The following is a 19,700-nucleotide window of genomic DNA, read 5'->3' as shown; positions in this document are numbered from 1 at the left end:
ACATCCCTAGGATTTTTGTAAAACATAAACACCACATTTGGTCGGGGTCCCAATTACACACCTGCGGGTTCCCCAGGTGGTGTTGAGGCACTGCTTTTCTGAGCTCCGTACTGCCAACGTTGACATCTGCCTGAACACACTGCTCACAGTTTGCTTATTTTATCCCAGCTGTGCAGTAGCACGTTCACATGGGAAAAGCCATTTGTCAAGCTCGTTTTTTCTTATTTTTATTCTAAATTAATGGCCTTTGTGATCCCCTGTAAGCTCTCTCCCTGCCACCACACCACCGCCAAGCAGAGCAGGGCTGAGCCACCCTGTGCAGTGCAGGCCTCAGACACATACACTTGGCTACTTTGGAAACTTACAGAATGGCTTTTATCTAATTACAGCACCAAACGATTAAACGTCCATGTGTCCCCTGGTTTAACACCACCTCGGGGCCCAGACTGTGTTAGGAAGGGCTGAGCCGAGATGCCTCCCAGATGTGAGGTCCTCCCGCTGACGAGTACATGGGAGAGATTTTCTGTCGTCACTAAGAGTTGCACACACTTGGGTGCTGCCTCTGCTTTCCCTCAAAATGAACATTCAGAAAGTACCAGGGTAGACCATGACAGCAGGGCACTGCCACTTCTGTCCCACACGCATCAGGAGTGCCAAGGGCAGACAGGCCTTGTTCTAGTTTGTGACCCGAGCACTAAGAGGCAGTCCTACAAACACAAAAGCACAACACAAGCACATCAAGTGCTCCTTGAAGCTGGTACAGGTGTGCCCTAACCCGGTGAGAAGTGCTTGCTCTCAGCCCCTCACATCTGCTGCATGACAAACCCTGATTTCCAGGCAGCCTGCGGACACCAAAACTTGAAACTCGGTCCCAGAGCCTGGGCAGGAGGTGGTGAAGTTGTTCATCGCCAGGCCACGCTGCTCAGTATGGATACCCGAGGAAGCCATCCACCCAAAAGCTGCCCTAACAAGTTCCCCAAGCAAAATTCCCGGGCACCACAGCCGCCCCAGGCACCCGGCCTCCCCGGCCAGTTTGCTTCTGAACAAGGCCACGAGCCTTTTCCATCCCAATGCCCACCTCCTGGGTCGAGTCCGGAAGAGGCTCTACTTAAAATGACTTCCAAATTCGACTTATGACAAGCATGACTGAAATACTTCTCCAAGGAAAATACTTCACAGTTTAACAAGCAGTTGCTTACTAACAGCTGCAGCGAGCACGCTAAATTCAGCCCAGAGGCCGAGGCGAGCAGCCTGCTGTTCATGCCACAAGTGAAAACGTTGACCACCGAGTGCCCTTCTGAGCTTCACAGCTTCAGTTTTAAAGGCCCTACCTAATCTTGAAAAGAGATTTTCCTCCAAGTCACTGCGTTAGGAAGGTACACAAACAGCAAGCTTGACCCACGCGACTCATGCGCGCTAAATACCAACGAATGAATGAGGATTAGCCACAGAAACCTATGTCATTTCTTCTGGTTACACATATGAATCCTGGCTTCTGTTTACATAAGAAGCTTTTGAAACAAGGCAGGCAGGGTATTTTAAATACCTCGAGAAGCACGGATGGACGCAGAAGCCAGCAGGTTCAGCTCCCAGGCGCCAACTCCACCAACACAGCTCCGGTGACTCTCCCACCGACACCACTGAGATGCAAACCTTTAGGCCCCAAATTCCTACCAAAGTTTGAAAACGTTTTGAGGCTGGTGCTGGAGACAGAAGGCAGCTACAGGTCTTGGCATTTTCTGCCTGTCCATGTTTTTCCAATCAGGAGCTGGATGTGGCTCCCTTTGAACAGTCAACAACAACAGCTCCAAATTTACTCCGAGGGAAACCCATATGCATTTCAAGCCCTGCCATCTCCCAGTCCCAAACATTTGGTTGCTTTTAATGAGATAACAGGAAAATTTATAGATCCCGCTCTTCCTCCAGAAATCTCTGGAAAACAGCATAAAACACCCCCAGGGAGGATTGAGTTCTCAGCATCCTCATCATCCGCTATTTCATTTTCCTCAGGAAACAAGATGTTGCTCACCAGGGTAGAACAGGGCTGATAGACAAAATCCTCAACGTTTTGTACTTGTCCTGACAATAACTCAGGCCCGATAGCCAATTTTTGAGCCTCTGTTTACACATGTAAATCGATTCATCGATTGCAGAAAAGCATTGAGAGGATTTGCTATTTCTGAGTTCTTACACTGCAATTATTTCCAAAGAAAACAAAATCCAGTGGCACCTGCATCAGTTCACATACATGAACACATTCTACCTTGTAAAATTTCTTCCGTTTTAAGTAATTCCTTCATAATGTTCACTTTTTCCCCCTCTTAATTTTGTAGTTTATCTCACACATTTGCCACATTCTTTGAAGTAAACTTCACGTGGGGAAAATCCAACAAACTGCCCTAGTAACTCTAAGCACCTTTGGCATTTACGCTCTTTAAAAGTATTTTCATGATTATTGGGGCTCCTGTTGCTAGATTTAGCAGATGAGGAGGTAAGAAGTTCTTTCTTAAATTAAAAATCAACCTCCCTGGCATCAAAGTAAACCTCACCTTGCTCAGGAGTGCCACAGAAAGTGCCAGCACAGGATTAGAAACAAGCAGCAGGCAACCCATCGCTCCTTCCCCCCCGACAGTACTGAGATAATTTAAGATCTAACATGAATTCGGAAAAGCAGGAGATGCTCAGATTAAAGCAAGAAGCCCAGTTTTACTTCTTAATGAAGTTAGGGGACATCCGTCCACCCGAGCGATGCCCCCACACCAGCGCCGAGCAGCAGCGAGCGCAGGGCCCCAGTTGTTTGCACGTGGGCACAGCCAGGGCTCTGCTGGAGCAGCCAAGCAGCCCCCCAGCCTGAAGTCGGAGTTTAAACACACTGCCTGCCTTTTGTAAACCCCACAAAGACTCGCTTATGCTTTCGACTTCGCGACTTTGGAGCAAATCTCTCCGGTTTCTTACGTGCTCCGAAGGGGGAACCGCAGCGTGAGCGGCTCACGGCAGCCCCCGTGTTTGCACCGAGGGGCCTCGGTGCGGCACCCAGGAGGTGAAGCTGGCACATGGTAGGGATTCGACTCAAATCCTTGTTGTAAAGTGGCTCAGGAGTTGGAGGCTGTGCCCAGCATGTGGGATCTCAGAGCCGGGTGCCGAGCAGCCGCTCGGGTGCACCCATCCCCGGGGGCACCCGGTAGGGCCCCCACCTCACCACGGGTAACCCTGGGGAGCCGTCGGGGAACAGGGCGAGGGAGCAAATCCCTCGTGGATGGGTGGAAAATCGCATTTTCCACGAGGGAGCAAATCCCTCGTGGATGGGTGGAAACCCCGACCCGGCACCCAACTTCTCCTCCCTTCTCCTCCCGGGAGCAGTGCCCACCGCCTCCCCATCCACTCTCCCTCCCCGGCAGCTGCTTACCACGGCCGAGCAGCAGCAGCATGAACAGCCCCGGGCTCCGCCGCCCTCCTCCATCCCCTGCTGTCGGGGAGCAGCCCGGGCCTGGCCCCGCTCCGCCCGGCTCCCCCGGCCCGCCCCGGGCAGCCGCAGAGCGAGCCCAGCGCCGGGGGGCGGGCGCCGGCATCGCCCCCGCCGGCCCCTTCGCCACAGCCCCGGCTCGGCACAGCCCGGCCCGGCTCAACACGGCCCCGGCTCCTCCCAGGAGGATCCCGCACAGGGGCCGGGCCGTTGAAAAAAAAAAAAAAAAGAAGGAAAATGGAATAAGGGAAGCACAGAGGAAGGCTCATGGACGGCGGCCGGCTCGGCTTCCACAAGTTTTTTCCTGTAACTTTTTACCAACTTCGCTGTTTACAGCCGTAGAGCAGGGTGAATCCCTTCTATCGCGCTCAAATTCTTGGGTTTGAGCACATCTCCTGAACTCGCACTGTAGGAACGTGGGCCCTGATTAAGCTCTTGGGTTTCCGATGGGTTCATTGCAACAAAAGACCGGCTGCCTGGCTAATGAAGCCTCTGCCCGCACCCCTGTATTCCACATTGAGTCTCTGCCCGGGGAGATGGGTATCAGGGCTGTGGCAGCCACACCACGCCAGGCTAAACATCTGCGGTGCCAATCCCACAGCCGGGCTGCCGATGGGCTCCTGGTTTACCCTGTGCCAAGAGCTCGGGGAAAATGCTGGTGCTACAGGGACCGAATTCAGCCCAGCCAGGGTTTGGGGGCTGACCTGATGTGCTCCTTGCACCATAAACTATTTCTTCTTGTTCGATTTTCTGAGCTAAAAGAGGAAATGGATTTTGTCCAAATTGTGTATCACAGGAGCACATTCACATTCCTTCCACCTAAAACCGATAAGGACTGTCCCTAGGTGAGCTCATTGCCCCGTCACACCACTCGCACACCTGTATGGGAAACAGAGCGACACACCAAGTGACCCCAGAGAGCAGAACAGACACCTCAATGGGCACAAAAAGCTGAAAATCCCCCAGAATACCCCACATCGCCTGGGCTGTGAGCACACACGGGCCGGCTGCTACCACCAGGAGCCAGGACAGCGAGGAGGAGGGCCAAGCACGGGCTGGGTTTGGGGAGAGCAGCTCTCTGCCTCCCAAGCAGCAGGAAACCAGGGATGGAAAAAGTGACTGGGATTTCTGATACAGGTACAGGCACTCGGCCACCCTCTCTCGTTTGAGGGGGAACTAAGCCCTTTTGTCATCTGGAAACCATTTCACAAATGGCTTCTGCAGGTATAGCAGCCCTGAGGGGGAGGGAGACTCCGGAGAGAATGAGGTTCATTAAAATAAACACTGATTTGCTTCATAGTCTGGCACAGACTGCGGACACAGAGTAGCTAAATTCCTGCTAACAAAACCAAATTTAACAATTTTGGAATTAAATGGTCACTTTGCTCAAATAACGTGCCCTCCCTGTACATTCATCAGTCTCTGGGCACACCAGGAGCCCTTCCCCTCTCATCCTACCTCAGCCACAAAATCTTTCCAATTTTCCTGCTGGTGCCCCCTGTGTGGGCACATCCACACCACTGAAATGGAGACAAACTGATAGGCAGCACCTGCAGGAGCAGGGAGTCAAGGTGCGTTCAATTACCTGCTTCTCCTGTGAGAATTAATTGATCTGCGTTAATAGGGGGCTTAGGGGAGGGGAGAGGAAGCAAGCTGGGGAGCAACCTCCCAGCTGGTGGGAGATGATTACAGGCTGGGGATGGCTGGGAGAGCCCCGAGATCAAGGAGAGAGGGAGACTGAGCTGGAGAAGATCTCCCAGGTGGGAGAAGATGAACATGTTGCTGAGATGAGCTCTTCAAAAATGCAATGGGCACAGCAGGCATGTCTGTCCTTCATCCATGCTTCCCTCGTTCCTCGCTGCTCCAAATCAGAGTCAAGTCTGGCACTTCCAGAAGTGCTGGATGTCAGAACATCATTTTAGGTTGCATTTTTAGAAATCTGAACTTCAGCTCAAGGAACATCATAAAGGTAAAGCTCTCATCACCAGGAGGCCTGCCAAGTGGTCAATATGCTGCGAGGCTGCAGGTGGACACCTGGTGGGAGCCCACGATGGACATGAGTGGGAGCGGTGACCCATGGTGCCTCCCCACTGAGGACTCAGTGAGAGAGATTTTCCACGAACCACTTCCCTTCTGCCAAACCAAAGCACTCAGAGCGGGGGGTGGGAAATGAGTCAGCCCTCAAGGAAAAAAAAAAAAAAAGAAAAACAAAACAAACCAACAAAACACCATGAAAGGACATGAAACTGGTTTGAAAAGAATGTTGCGTTAAATAAATCTTTAAAATGCGGTTTTTCTTTTAAATTTGCCTTCTGGTTCTGGGAGTACAGGACGGACTCACATCAGACTGACAAGCTTCTCTCCCAGTAGGCACGAGAACAAGATGCTTTCTTCTCCAGCCTCCATCCCTTAAAGTTGGGATTAAGACTGTCACCAGTCTACAAGCAAAGCCAAATACTACGATATTTGTGATAAACTTGCAGAACAGCACTATGTGTGTTTGTCCTGAGTAATGAGGCTGTCATGTGTGACTGATCATTAAGAAAGTAGAGGGGAATTTTAAATTTTTCTTGGTGAAAACTTTGTGCCTGTTTTCAAGGCCATTTCCAAGAAAGAAAACCGTATAAATGCACTTAAATTTGTTTAAAATTAAAGAGGAATTTCTCTTCTTCATTTCCTAGCCAGGGGTTCAGAGTCGTACCCTCTGCAAAACCACAGAATCAATTAGTTGCAGAGCAGCTTGGCTTAGAGACCCAAGCCACTTCTGTACCAAACACCTGAAATTTTTCTTTCCACTGCTGTTCACATACAAATTGCCCACAACATCATTTGTGGCGGTTGGAAATGAGGCTGTGCAATTCCCAGCAGTTTTTATTGGCAAGGCTTCGAGATGGCTGTCTCCCAGCCCTTCACCTTCAGCTTCTGCCTTGAAAAAATAAAAAAAAGTTAAACCTTAAATCATTACATTCTGGAGGATCAAAGTGATAGGAAACTGGCTTTTTGGTAATTTCCAAATAAACAAGTGATTTAAAAAAATAATAACTCCTAGGCTAACCTTAGAGCCTCAGAAATTCCAGCGATAGCTTTTCTAGCAAACCAGGTTTATTTGGAATTTCTATCAGAAAAACAAGATTTGGAAAACGCTGATTGCAACAGGAGTTTTGTGTCCAGAAAAAAAAAAAAAAAGAAAAAAGTGGACGTGGAAAATCCTGGAGACTTTCAAATATTCAGCACAAACCAACTCTATTTTGACTCATTTAATGACACTGTGAAGAAAGGGAGGAGGGAGCTTTTAGAGCTTTTAGTCTCCACTTATTTTCATGACAGCTAAATTTTTTCCCTTAGTTGTTAGAAACCGAGCAATGCATACATAGTTTTTGCTTGCATTCCAGCAAGCAAATCCATTCTTCTCTGCCTGCTGCAGCTATTCTTAGCTGGCTTTGATATTTCTATCAGCCAGGAGAGCATAACAATGTTATCATGCTAACAAATTCCAAAGATTTTACATAAGCTCTTGAGTGCCTTTTAAAAAAAAAAAAAAAAAGTGGCATTGATTACACTGCTCGTGTTTCATTAGCCAAAGGAGCTATGAAAAAACAACGGGCTGAAGGAATAAAAAGAAGTTTGATGAGTCTCGGTCTCATGAAGCAAGTGCTCGGAGTTTTTCAGGGCATCGTTTACATGGAGAGGCCAAGAGGCCAGGTTTGAGGCTGGAGAACACCAGCTGGTTGAGGCCAGCAGATTGCTTAAATCCTGCTTGTCTACATACAGCCTATTCTCCTAATTTGGTTTTTATAAGCTGAAACAATCAGATATCCCCCTTGCTTAAGTGACTGATGGCAGTACAGCCTGTGTGGGAGGGTCTGGGTGACAAAGGATCACAGGACCACACGGCAGCTTTCTCCCTTGCCTGATGTGTCAGAGCCAAACCCTGCTGATACCCCTACACAACCAGGGAAGAGGACGGGTTAGAAAGCAAAGCCAGAAGAGCTCCCCAGAAAACTCTTACCAGGGAGCAGAGCCCAGGCACCTTTCAGCAGCAAGAGTGAGATTCACACAATGGAATGGGGCCGGACCATGACAACAGCACCAGATGATGCCACTCAGCATTTCAGGTGGACCTGAGAGCCTGGAAAAATTAAGCCTTTGATTGGAGCAATAAAAATCTCTCCACTTACTACAACTTGAGAAAAAGAGGCTCTTCAAGGCTAAGGGGACTCCACTACAAGAATTAACCTGCAAGATACTGGTTGAGGTCCATGTAGATGAACAGAGTGCAAACAGATCCAGAAAGCATGGAATTTTCTTACAGAGTACCCAAATTAGGCATTGGGATGGGCTGCCCAGGGAAGCAGTTGAGTCACCATCCCTGGAGGTCTTTAAAAGATGTTTAGATTTAGAGCTCAGTGATATGGTGTAGTGGAGGACTGGTTAGTGTTAGGTCAGAGGTTGGACCGGGTGATCTCGGAGGTCTCTTCCAGCCTAGATGGTTCTGTGAAATGCTAAGGCATAACAAAACCTAGATAAGTCCCTCCTGCTATTAGTGATACACATGAGCTCCCACAGACTTAGACACATACTGCTAAGACACCAACACTTGCATTTTAAATTCTCACGTTACCTACTGAGTCTATCTACAGGCATGCTGACTATTAGCCCCTAAAGCACACATCGCCTAAGGCCAACTTTAATGTCTTTGCTAGATCATGACAGCAACAGACAACTGCTACCTGTGGCCATTTAGATTTGGGAACAAAGACTGCAGAAGGCTGCTCGCCTCGTTCATTTTGAGAATCTAACTCTCAGCACTTTGCACACTTGACCTTTTCTTGTTCAAAAAGCATTTTACCTACAGGAGCTCTCAAAAAAGGGCAGAGAATGTGGCCTTTGCTCAAGTTGGGGGAAAAAAAGATAGAAGGGAAAACAGAAAGCAAAGGATAAGAGAAGTACTAGGAGCTCTGGCTCTTCAGACAAGGCTCCAGAGAAGTCTGTTAGGAAGCACTAGTGCAATGCAAGCATGCCAAGATGCAGAAAAACTGGAAGGAAGCCACATCCAAGTCATGGAGAATATGCCTGTGTCTGTAATTGCTATTCTCAGAGCTGCCCTCCGCAGGGTTCAAAGCTGGGACTAATCCTACTTTGCATATTCTATTAGAAACAGGGACAGTGGGGCTTGCTGCATGGCATCCAGCTCTGCAGGAAGCCAGAAGATAAGAGTTGGAATACAGAAAATACAGGAATACATGTATGTAGGGGACTCAAAAACAATTTGGGGAAAATAGGTGGCTTACTTGGAGGAAGCAAAGTTGAAAGCCAGTCAAAAAATAATCAGAAAGTAATTTTTAACTTATTGAGAAAAGAATGATACTAAACTGCCTGTCCAGACACTGGACAAAATCTCACAGCATTCTTGCCAGACTTCTTTAGCAAATCCCTGTATTTGACTGAATAAATGTAATTTCTTGAGCAGCACTGAAGTATGTTTGAAAAACAGCAGCTCATCTATCAGCTGTGTCAATACATACCTAACAAACGTGTGACCAAGGTTCTCGAGTGTTTAACAATGTTTTCTGTGTAAAAGATGTATCTGCAATTCAGCAAGACCAGGGATGATTTACTTCTGTACTTCAGCAGAGGAAGAGATAAATAATAATAAAAAAAATAGTAAAAACAACACAGCAATATGTCTCATACCTTGTTTTCCACTGGCATGTGCTTTCAGTACAACAGGGCATTCTGTCAGATCAGCATTTTATAAATACTTTACACTGATTTAGCCACTGCCTAAAGCACCACTCAATTAGGTCAATGGCATTTGCTAAATGGCATCTGGCAGAGCTCCCTTTGATTTCTTAGAAAGAAATATGGGATGTCAGTTGGGTAAAAGCAAAATCATCCTAATTTTATTCTTCCACTAATAGAAAAGTCCCAAAATTACGTATCACAGGCTCGACCCTGCAGTCGTCACACAGACAGAATTCCCACAGAGCTCACCAGCCAGCCAGGGACTGCAGGCCGAGCTCCTTTCATCTCAAAAAGCATAATGGTGCTACCAGTTACCCCTTCCGGGGATAACAGGGACAGTGAGATGGGAAAAACACCGAGAGAGAATTCAGATGCAAAGATGTCACGAAGAAGGTGAGGAGAGAGAGACAGACTGTTTAACTTTGTGCATGTTATTCAGGTGTAAATCACCTGCAGCTATTTTTCACCTTTCTTTTCTGATCCTGACAGGCTGCACAGGTAAGCTAATTTTGAATTAAAAAAAAAAAAAAAAGAAAGAAAAAAAGAAAAAAAAAAGAAAAAAAAAGAAAAAAAAAAAAAGAAAGATGCATATAACCACTGTTTTGATAAGTTTCCTTTTAAATCCCCAAATCCTGTTTTTGGATGCTAATGGCCCGAAGTGTTAGTGCTCAAAACCCACTTGACTGATCTGAAAAGCAGCTCTACATTCCTGGTACCTCATCCAGCAGGACTGCTAAAATATTTAGCACTGTATTTGTTATGCAGACAAAAAAGACCAAGTCAGTATTTAGGAAGGAGTGAACGTTCCTTTTGTACAATCGAACTTGCCAATTTTTGATGGCAAGAAGAAAGCACAAAGACGATCCCAAAGTATGTCTGGACCAACTTTAGCGATCGTGCCTGACCTCCGTGTAGGACACGGCGTTTTTCCAGTAGCTTTGAGGATGCCAATTGCTGCAATGCACTTTCCATGTGAGAGCACTGTTTATATTCATTGGTGATGTCAGTCAGTGCAGCACAACTCTCGATTTTCCAAAAACCAGCGGTAGGAGAGGGCCTGTGGTACAGCTGGGGAAGGCCCTGACATGCTGCGGTGCCTCAGTCCCCTCACCCTTCAAGGTGGGTGTTTTATGGCTGAGGCTGCACTCCCAGCCCCAAGCCAGGTCCACAAGCATCTCCACAGCCCCAGAGCACCCAGTGGCTGTAAAGGAGCCGAGCTTTGTCACACCACCGGGTCAGCCACTGACGCCCTCTGTTCTCCACACCTCACAAACGCACGCCAGGAATGACAAAATCTCTGCCTCTTGGCACCTTTTCCAAGAGACGATCGCACTTGGCGTGTACCAGCCAGTAGAATTACAGAAAGTTATCAGGAAACTCCACACCATCTCTAAACACCTCAAGATTTTGATATCATTTGCTATTTTGATCCACGCTCTGCTCAACATCTGCCATGCCCCATGATGCGAACTGAAGCATTTTGGTGGCATAAGGTAGAAGGACTCCCTGGACACACACAAAATGGACATACACAAGCCTCCTTTTCCTCCTTGTAAATAAATGAAGAAGTATGGAGTAAAAAACCCTCAAGTTCTGTTCTTTTCTGAGTAAAACTCGGACAAAGAAATGAAGCAGCCAGATGCCCAACAGTAAGTGTACTTCCAGAGGAAAGTGGGGCTGCTGCTTCAGCCACAGCCTCCTTTCCAAAAATAGCTTTCCTTTTCCACTGAAGATTTGCAGGGAAGTTACTGGTGCCGTGCTATTGCCTCAGAACACAAAAGTTTGTTTTTTTTTTGTTGACCACTGTCCCACTCCTTCAGGCGGTGGGGCAGGGATCACCTCGGATCCCGCTGCTCCTGGATGTCCTGCTCATCACAAGGGCACCCTCCTGCCCCGTGCCACAGCTGGAGGAGAAGTAATTCCTCCACAGAACGAAATCCTAGCAAGGACTGGATGTCCCGACCACAACTTCGCCCCTTCAGCGGGGTTTTGACGGATGGGATCTCATAAGAGGTGGAGCTACGCAGAGGCAGAGGAGGTGGGGAAAAGCTGGTGCTGAAGTAATTCAGAGCATAGCATTTCTTTCTCCTAAATACAACGTACTTCTGTTTTGTGGTGATTTTTGAGGGGTGTGTAAGGAGTCTTTATCTCCAGACTTCACCCATCAGGCCCAAATTCCCACACCGAGCTCCTCGCAAAGCACGCAGATTTATGCACAGCCACCATAGTTCACACAACCAGAGCAACCAGAGGGCAATCAGCACCTGGAGGCCGCTCTGGGACAAACAGACAGCTGTGACCAGAGCACACACAACACCCAGCACAGCCTGAAGCTCCACTACACAAACCCAGCTTCGAGCTCCGAGGAAAAGCCGACCGGCCAGCGTGTCCAACCTCCTGAAGAGCAACCAGCCAGCCCAGCTCATCTCTTCTGCTTCTCACCCACACAACAAACTCAGGTCCCTCTCAGAAACGAGCCTGGCCAAAAGCAGAGCCCCCTCCCTACCTCCTGCCTGTGCCTGCCCGCTCGGTGTGAGCGCGGCCCCGCCGTCGCAGCCGCCTGTCGGCACAAACCCGCCCGCTGCCAAAGCAGGTGAGCGTGAATTCCTGACACACATGCAAGTATGAAGCAACCACTCCACAAATCGCCAGCAGCTGTTCCGAGAGCCCTGCCCTGCTCGCCACAGGTATTTATTTAAAGCGTGACACCCGCCCTGCTGCACACGCATGCGCAGAGCCTGGGGCCCTGAACCAGGCCACCACAACCACCACCACCACGGTCATGGCAAGGCTGTGGGACCACGAAGCCGCCCGTAAAGGGAAACACAAAGAGAGGAAGGGAACTGGAGAGGAACACCAGGCTCTAATTTCATTGTCGCTTCACGGGCAGAGCCTTAAAGAGAAAGTCGTACAGGCCAGACTCCTGCACTTGTAGCCCCACGTTTTGTTGGTACAACGAGCTGATGAAGGAGAGGGGGACAGCAACCAGGAAACTTTCTGGGGTTACAAAGAAAGCATTCATCCTAACTCATAATTCTTTTGAATTAACTGCACATCAAGCTGGGAACGCAGGCAGCAAAGTAGAAGCTCCCACAAAGAAAGCCTTTCTCATTTCTGCTAGATTTTGAAAAATAATAATAAAAAAGCAACAATTCTTAGACTCTGTGAGTCCCAGCTACAAATTCACATCTGAAACAACGTCATGTCATTAGAAACACTGAATAATACAGTGATCAAAGGCACTGTCAGTGCCATTATAACATGCGGGAGGATAAGAGGGAGGCCCAGACAACTAACTGTGAGTAATTGGGTTATGCTGGAGGCTTGTTTTTAAGTGCTGCAGCCCGCCTTGTGAAGGCTGCAGGTCTGATGGAACTGGGTCACCAACGCTTAGGCAGAAGCCTACTAACTTCAGGCTAGGAAGTGCTATTTGGTTGCCTAACTTTAGGCTACGAGATGTGAATGCTGGGAAGCACAAACAAATCCGCACGGACAAGTGTAGGAAACTGGAACAGCAAGTGGGACAGTTAAGGATTACACTCCTCGGGTTTTAGGACACCCAGACCCTAGACATTACTTCAGATTTCTCCCACTTAGTCCCTATTTAAACACAAGAGGAATTGAAAAGAAATTCGAGAGCAGAGTAACTGCCCTGCCCTCCCAGACAATGCGCAGCCGCCTCGAAAATTGTATCCCCGTTGAGCCCCAGGGTCCTGACAAGCGTTTCACATAGCAATTTAGAGTAAATACCTTTCAGTAGGCAGTCCTGCCACAGCCACGTCTGGAAGTTTGCTGAGGTCAAGTGTCGTAGGCTCCATAAATGCAAGCGGGGATAGCTTTCTTGTGGCATCCTGAGGCGAGCCTTCATGCTCTGAATTCATCCTGCCCGGCTGATTTGCAGCACCGGAGGGGTCTGCACGCTCAGAGCACTCGCCCTGCTCCATCCCGGCGATAGGTGCAGAGGGATTTTTGCACAGCTCTGTCTGCAGCTCTCCAGTCCTTGAGTTTAAAGCTAAGCCACCCTCGCTGGTGACTAACATCCTCGCAGTACCTGTTTCAGGGATGTCTCCAGCTTTTTCGTTACCTGTCTTTGCCGTGCTTAGCACTGAGCCACTGCTTTCTTGTACATCGCCGTCAGTCATAGTGCCAGATTCTAGCTGAGAGTCACTTTGCAAGCAACCATTCTGGCTGGCTTCATTTTTTAAGTAATCCATTAACCCATGCGTGGCCCCTTTCTTTTCCTGCTGTGGATCTTGCATACTTGCTGATGTTTCCAGGCATTTCCCATTCTCTGGCTCATCCTGTATCATCTCTGTGTCACTCTGAGCCCTAATGTCATGCACAAGATTGCCACGAGCGCGTGTCTCCTGATTTTCCCCAGGTAACACATTAAAGTTGTCTGGCAGTTTTTCACAACTGTAAGATCCTCCCGGAACAAGCACTGAAGCTGCCACATCAGAGATGCTCTTGGCAGTGTCTGGACCACTGTACTCAGTTTTCCCCTCTTCATTTGGCTCAGGATCCTGGCAGTGTTCGGGCTGACAACTTACATCCTCTTCAGATGAAACTGGCTGTGAAGTACCCTCTGTAATTAAGTTATTTTCCTCTGCGGTAGCAGCATTGCCGAAGTCGCCCTCCTGCGTGCTGCCTGCAGAGATCCCAGCTCCGCTGGGTTGTGGCTCCCTGTCAGCACACGCAGGGAAGTTCTCAGCTGCTGCCCCGTCAGATGAAGCCGGGCCTTGCTTCTTTCTCTCCAAGCTCATTAGCAATTCAGGATCAACACCCCTAGCACACACGCCTGCCTTCCTTTCCATCTCGCTGCTCTCAGGGTGCTCAGCGTTTCCGTTCGCCTTCTGCAGGTTTTCCAGACAGCGTTCAGCAGGTGCAGAGCCCTCCGACCCCGGGAGCATTTCTAAGCAGCCAGCAGGCTGCCTGCTTTCCTCAGCGTCCTGGAGACTGGCTGGTGGCACTGCATTTTCTGGTAGCAGAGGTGCAGGAGCAGCACAGGAAGGCTCAGCAGCTAAAGGCAGCTCTGGCCCCTCTGCTCCCGAGGTGCCCTCAGGAGCCGCTTTGCCCCCCTCGACCGATGCAGAAAAGTTCTCAACGCCGCTCGGCTGCGCTGGACCCTCGGCCGTTGTGCTCTGCTTGAAGCCTGCATGGTTTTCAGGCGCAAGCTGGGGTAATTCAGCGCTCAGCGTGCTGTGGACTGTTTTCTTAAATATCTGGCTGATGTGCTCCCTGAAGGCCGGGAGGCTGGAGCCGATGCCCAGAGAGCTGGGAGTCAGAAGCTCATGCTCCTTCTCTGCAGACTGCCTGGAAGTACTGATCTCTGCCCTGGTTGTGCTGTAATTCTCTTTTAATACCTCTTCCATTTTTTCTAAATTCCCAGGCTTCTCTAAGATCACACTGCACTTGTCATCTACGCAGATGCCGGGTGCGATTTGCTCATTACAGCCGCCTTGTTTACCAACAGATGAAAGGCTCAGCAGCTTCCCTTCTGCAGCAGGGAGAGCTAACAGAGCCTCTGCTGAACTGTCACTCTGCTGCGCTTTGAAGTTGACATCACCTTTTGTTTCTTTGGATTTAATTGCGGATAGCTCTTTCTTCAGCTTCTCCGAATTAAACTGGGATAAGTTTCCAGAACTCTGCCCCACGCTTAAAGCCTCCGGCAGGGTTAAACTCCTCTCTCCTTCTCCCTGAAAACTTGGGTTTGGAACATCTTTGTCGCTGTCCTGCCTGCCCCCTGCAGAACTGGGCTCTGAGTCGGCTCTTTTACCTGTGCTTACCCCAGGTGAAGGACCTGAATGCACGGACACCTGAGAACCTGCAGCCATCTGCGAACTGGAGTTGCTTTCTAAGACGTTCTGGCACGCTACAGCTCCCAGCTCATTATTTAGTAATTCCCCCCCAGTGCCATTGTTCGCCCTGCTTCCAGCTTGCTGGCTGGGATGACTGACCGCAGAGGTCAGCGGAGGGGGGGCTGGAAAATCAGCTTGGCAAAACTCCTCTGGTGCTGTTTGAATGCAGCTGGGTTTATAAGGCTTATCAGTGGGAACTGCTTCCCTGTGAGCCTCTAACAGGGAGAGACATCCTTCTGCCCCTGGACTTTTATTGCTTTGCATATTGCTTGTTTCATGGATAGCAGCACTGTCCTCACAACTTAGCTGCATGTTTCCATCTGTTTGTCCGAGTCCCCCATCAGCAGCCAGACCCTCGGTCCCTCCTGAGCTTTTTGCCACTAATAACAGCTTCTCTTGAATTTCTGGGCTAGATATTTGAGGATCGTTTTCCTCAAAATTATCAGAAGCATGTGCTATTTCAGGAGCACTTGGCAAAGTCTGGGCTGTGTTGGTGGCACTTGCTGAATTCTGCGTCCCTGGAAGAGCGTTTACAGCAGAAGCACGGCTTGCACCAGCGCTGTCTTTTATCCTGCACACGCTGACTGGCTGCTCATTCTTGTCAGATTCTTCAGCAAACGTATCGCTCTGACATGCTTCTTCATGCTGACTAGCTGAGATCAAAGAATTACTGCCCTGCTTGAGCTTGTCTGGGTTTTGCTTACTGCAGCAGTTTTCTTCTGCCTGGAGATTGGTTTTGTTTTGCTCGTTGCAATCTTGCAAATTAAGCACGGTCACACCAGCAATGTTTGGCAGGTGTTCATGGCTGCACGCATCCTCTGGCAGCCCGGCACTACTTCCAGCCTCGTCCTCTTCTGCTGCTGTGCCAGAGTCGCTCTGGGCTGGTGCTGGACGTGGCACAGCAGATTCTTCATTAAGGTTGTCGGAAATGCTTAGAGGCATTTCTGGTATGTGGCTGCGATGCTTTGGTTCCAGCTCAGGTTTTAGAGGTCTTTCTGTGTGTTCCTGATCATCTGCTCTTGCGACACCTGTCGGATTGCTTTGGTGTGTCTGCTGCTTGTGTCCTGCATTCGAAGCCTGGTCTCTGTCACCAGCACTCACTGACTTCTCCATCTGCTCCCTGTGGGGAAGAGCAGCTGGAGCATCTGTGTTTTCCTGCAGATCTCCAGCACTGCACTCCAGGGTTACTGAAGAGCTGTGCTTGTCCCCACTGGTGCTGTCACCCACTCCTTCCTCCTGAATTGCCCAAGGGGTGAGCTCTGCCCTACCGACTGCAGCTTGCAAAGTTCCTGCACAAGCCACCTGCACATTTCCATGACTTTCTGCAGCCCCTTGCTCCTGCTGAGCTTGCACCAGCATATCAGACTCGTGCTCAGTTTTCAGTGCCAAATCCTTGTCCTCCACAAAACTTCCCACTTCAGCATGGTGCTTCTCCTGCTGAATGGTAGCCTTGTGCTCTTTGCTGTTCCCAGTTGTGCTGTATGAAGCATCGCTGCGAGGCACATCGCTGAGGTGACCACTCTGCTGTTTGGTTTCCGAAACTTGTGGGGGGTCCTCAATTTGAACAGCAATGAAACCCCCAGGCCCTGCCAATTCATTTAAGCCCTGATGTTCACACGTTGATTTGTATGTTTTAGTGCTTTCTTCTGTCTTGCCTTGACTCTCCGTTTTGTCCCCAGTTTCTAACACGGCTCCTCTAGGAAAAGCCTCTTGCCAGGACTCATCCTGCTTACTCTGCACAACACGATTGTTCTCAGAGCGGAGGAGCGGTGAGCTGTGTGCCCCAGCTAAACAAACCTCATCAGCCCCATTAGAGCCTGGCTGGCCCAAAGTTTTTTCTTCTGTCCCAGCGTGAGAGCAATCAGTGCTCGGAGGGCAGCCTGCCCTCGGACGCTGCGGCGAGTCCTTGTTCTCTGGGTCATCTGTGGCAGCTGCTTTCCCCTCGCTCAGTGCTTGCTCAGGCTTACAGCCCAGAGGCTCTGAGTGGTCTTCAGGTGATTTCAAGTCACTGCCTGACTGCAGGGGCTTTCCCACAGCTTCTTCCTTTGGGCCGCCTGCTGAAGTCTTTTCACAGAGACCGAACTCCCCGGCATTGTGGCTCAAGGGGGTGTCTTGCAGATCCTGCTCGTGGCTACTAAGAGAGCTCAACATTTGCCTTTCTGCCCCACCAGGCCCTTCAGGTAATGTGCTGGTTTCTGCCACGTGTGCCTCCTCTGCTCCCATTCTGTTTTTCTCTCCCGATACCCTCACATCAGCTCCCTTTTGATTCAGCTCCACGGCTCTGCTCAGAGAAGTGCTTAATGCATATTCTTGCAGTAATGATCTTTTATCTACCGGGGAAATTTCCTTGGTGGGATTGATAGTGGTTTCTGCTTCAGAAAGTGTGGTGCTTTCTCTAGACACATCATCGGCTTTTATGATTTCATTGCTACTGGCTTCGTCTTTTTGGCTTTCAGTTGTGACAGCTGAGTTTTGCTCTTCCTCTTGCTTAAATGATAAAGGCGCACTGAAGTGCTCAGCACTAACAAGCTCATCCTCCTTTTGAAGCTCTCTTTCAAAACCGGGTTCATTTTTTTCAGAGGCTGTTTTCGTTGCCTCGCTTTTCATCAGATCTTGGTAGTCATTTCCAGGCACATGTTCCCTCAAAGATTCTTCTGGCTTTGGTACCAGGAAGAGATTTGGAGCATTAAGGGGTAACTCTGACACTGAAGTACAGGCTTCAGATTGCTCTCCCTGGCTCGCAGACAGAGCTGGGTTTACCTCGTTCCTTCCAGTTTTTACAGCCCCCTTCTGCGTCCTGCAGACCTCACTGATCTCAGGCCTCACAACAAAACTCTGAGTGTTTGCAATTGCTCCAAATTTTTCACCATCTGAGCCTCCTGTTGCTGGATGATTTCGGATTAAGGTTTCCTTTTTCATTAGCAGACCCTCTCCACCATCTGTGTTCTGTCTACCTTGCTGCATTACAGCCTGTAGCTGACCTACTTCCAAAACTCCCAGCTCCTGCTCGGCCTCCTGAGCAGTAAAATAATCCCCTGCTCCTTTGCCCTGGGGGGACGTGCTGCCATGTGGTGCCCTCACGTCACCCAGCTGCTCACCCTGCCCCAACGCCCCTACCTCACTCAAATTCATTGCTGTGACTCCTTGCATTGCTGCAGGAGGGCTGGCCTGCAGGCTTGGGTTTCTGGGATCATCCTCACTACTTTTCAAAGAAGCAGGTGCAGTAGGGTCACATTCGGGTCCGGTGTCCTCAGATATGCCACGGGCTATTCCCTCTTCGTTGTCACTCACTGGACCTGGTGGTGGCACAGCTTCATTGCAGCTTGAGGTTGGGAACTTGTCGCTGCTGCTTGCAAGATCTGCTGTGATATCTTTTTCAGAAGAGCCTGCTAAAGGCATCGGGGTAGGCAGACTTCCCTCTCTTGCTTCTGCTGTGTGCTGCAGGACACCACAGCCTGCATATCCTCCATGGTCTTGCAAGGCACCGCTCTGTGCTGTCACCTCTGCAGGCACCACGCTTGAATCTGGGTTGGGCAAATCTTCAGCGCTGGAGCTACTGGTGCCTTCATTACTGACGCTGCCAACAATGGAAATGTTTATTCGTTTCACGTCAACAGAGGAAAAGAAGCAAAGAATAAAAACAACTCATGCCACGGGTGTTTTGAAGCCATGCAGAACATGCATCAAGAAGCTGAAAACCTGCTGCCAGGAGCCAAACCATCAGGCCCAGTGAGCGATGCTTGGTACAGCAGTAAGTGACCAGTCCTGCCTAACAGCTACCACGCTCATGACATGCATTTTAACCCTTCCTCAGCCTATATTAGCTAGATATTCCCCCTGCCCTTAACATATTGAGGGAGCAACATGGGAAAAAAAGTGACAAAAGCACCAGAAGAAACACCAGCACTGCCAAGAAGCAGAAAGGAAAAACCTTTCTGTGAGGCCACGTTGCACAGAGCTCAAGGTTATGAGTGCTGTCGCGTGGCCGTGCTTTTATTGAGTCACGGAGGTTTAAGGGCCCATCTGTCGTGTGTTTTCTCCAGCCAGCCAGCACAGCTGATCCTCACCAACTGGTCAAAGGTCTCACCCTGCCGAACACACCCTGTGAGGTCATCTCACTGAGGTGTTTGGTTTCAGTATATACAAGATCTTGTTCGTGTGATCTCCTCCCCACCCACTAAAGATACAAGAAATGGAAGTAGAGATGACGTGGATGCTGTAGCTGCAGAGGAAATGATGTTTCACAAACACCATGGGGACCTCAGTTTCCACCGCTAGGTTTGCAGGCGATGGAATCGATTAACCTTGGTTTCCCCCTCGCCCCCCTTGAAGAGCCTGGATGTATGTTCACTGCCTTAGAGGACACTGAAATATAGAGCCAAGTGAGCATAACACTGAACCTAGGAAGAAGAGGGTTTTTTTTGAGCATTTACCTGGCACAAAATGCCTGCCCGCCTCCTCCCATCCAAAGCGAAGGGATGCCCCATGCTTTTGGGCTGTGCTGTGCTGCACAAAATGCACTTCCAGGTGTGGTCACTGCGTATCTCCTTATGCAGAGAGCTGGGCAATGCCACGAGCAACTTCTTCATGAGAGGGCTGCATGTAAAATTGAATGTGATCCTAAAAATCCTTCT

The 19,700-nt window shown here is 49.4% G+C and overlaps 1 protein-coding gene across 16 annotated transcripts in view; it reads right to left on the bottom strand.

The window, feature by feature from the left end:
• TACC2 (transforming acidic coiled-coil containing protein 2) overlaps window positions 1-19,700 on the bottom strand; it is a 125,515-nt gene that overhangs the window by 72,713 nt on the left and 33,102 nt on the right. For 12 of the 16 annotated variants that reach the window (XM_072039865.1, XM_038181502.2, XM_072039868.1 and 9 more), the window contains one exon: window positions 12,959-18,643. The exons of 1 other annotated variant lie outside the window; for it this stretch is intronic. In XM_072039865.1, coding sequence (XP_071895966.1) covers window positions 12,959-18,643 — 5,685 coding nt within the window. Of the gene's footprint in view, window positions 1-3,406; window positions 3,748-12,958; window positions 18,644-19,700 lie in introns of those variants that run through there. 3 more of the 16 variants (XM_072039873.1, XM_072039876.1, XM_072039877.1) reach the window with 1 other exon arrangement.

This window comes from Anas platyrhynchos, chromosome 6 (genome assembly GCF_047663525.1).
Source record: "Anas platyrhynchos isolate ZD024472 breed Pekin duck chromosome 6, IASCAAS_PekinDuck_T2T, whole genome shotgun sequence".
In the NCBI taxonomy this organism is placed as follows: domain Eukaryota; kingdom Metazoa; phylum Chordata; class Aves; order Anseriformes; family Anatidae; genus Anas; species Anas platyrhynchos.
Note: the sequence above shows the minus strand (reverse complement) of the source record. Positions and strands in the feature narration are given on the sequence as shown.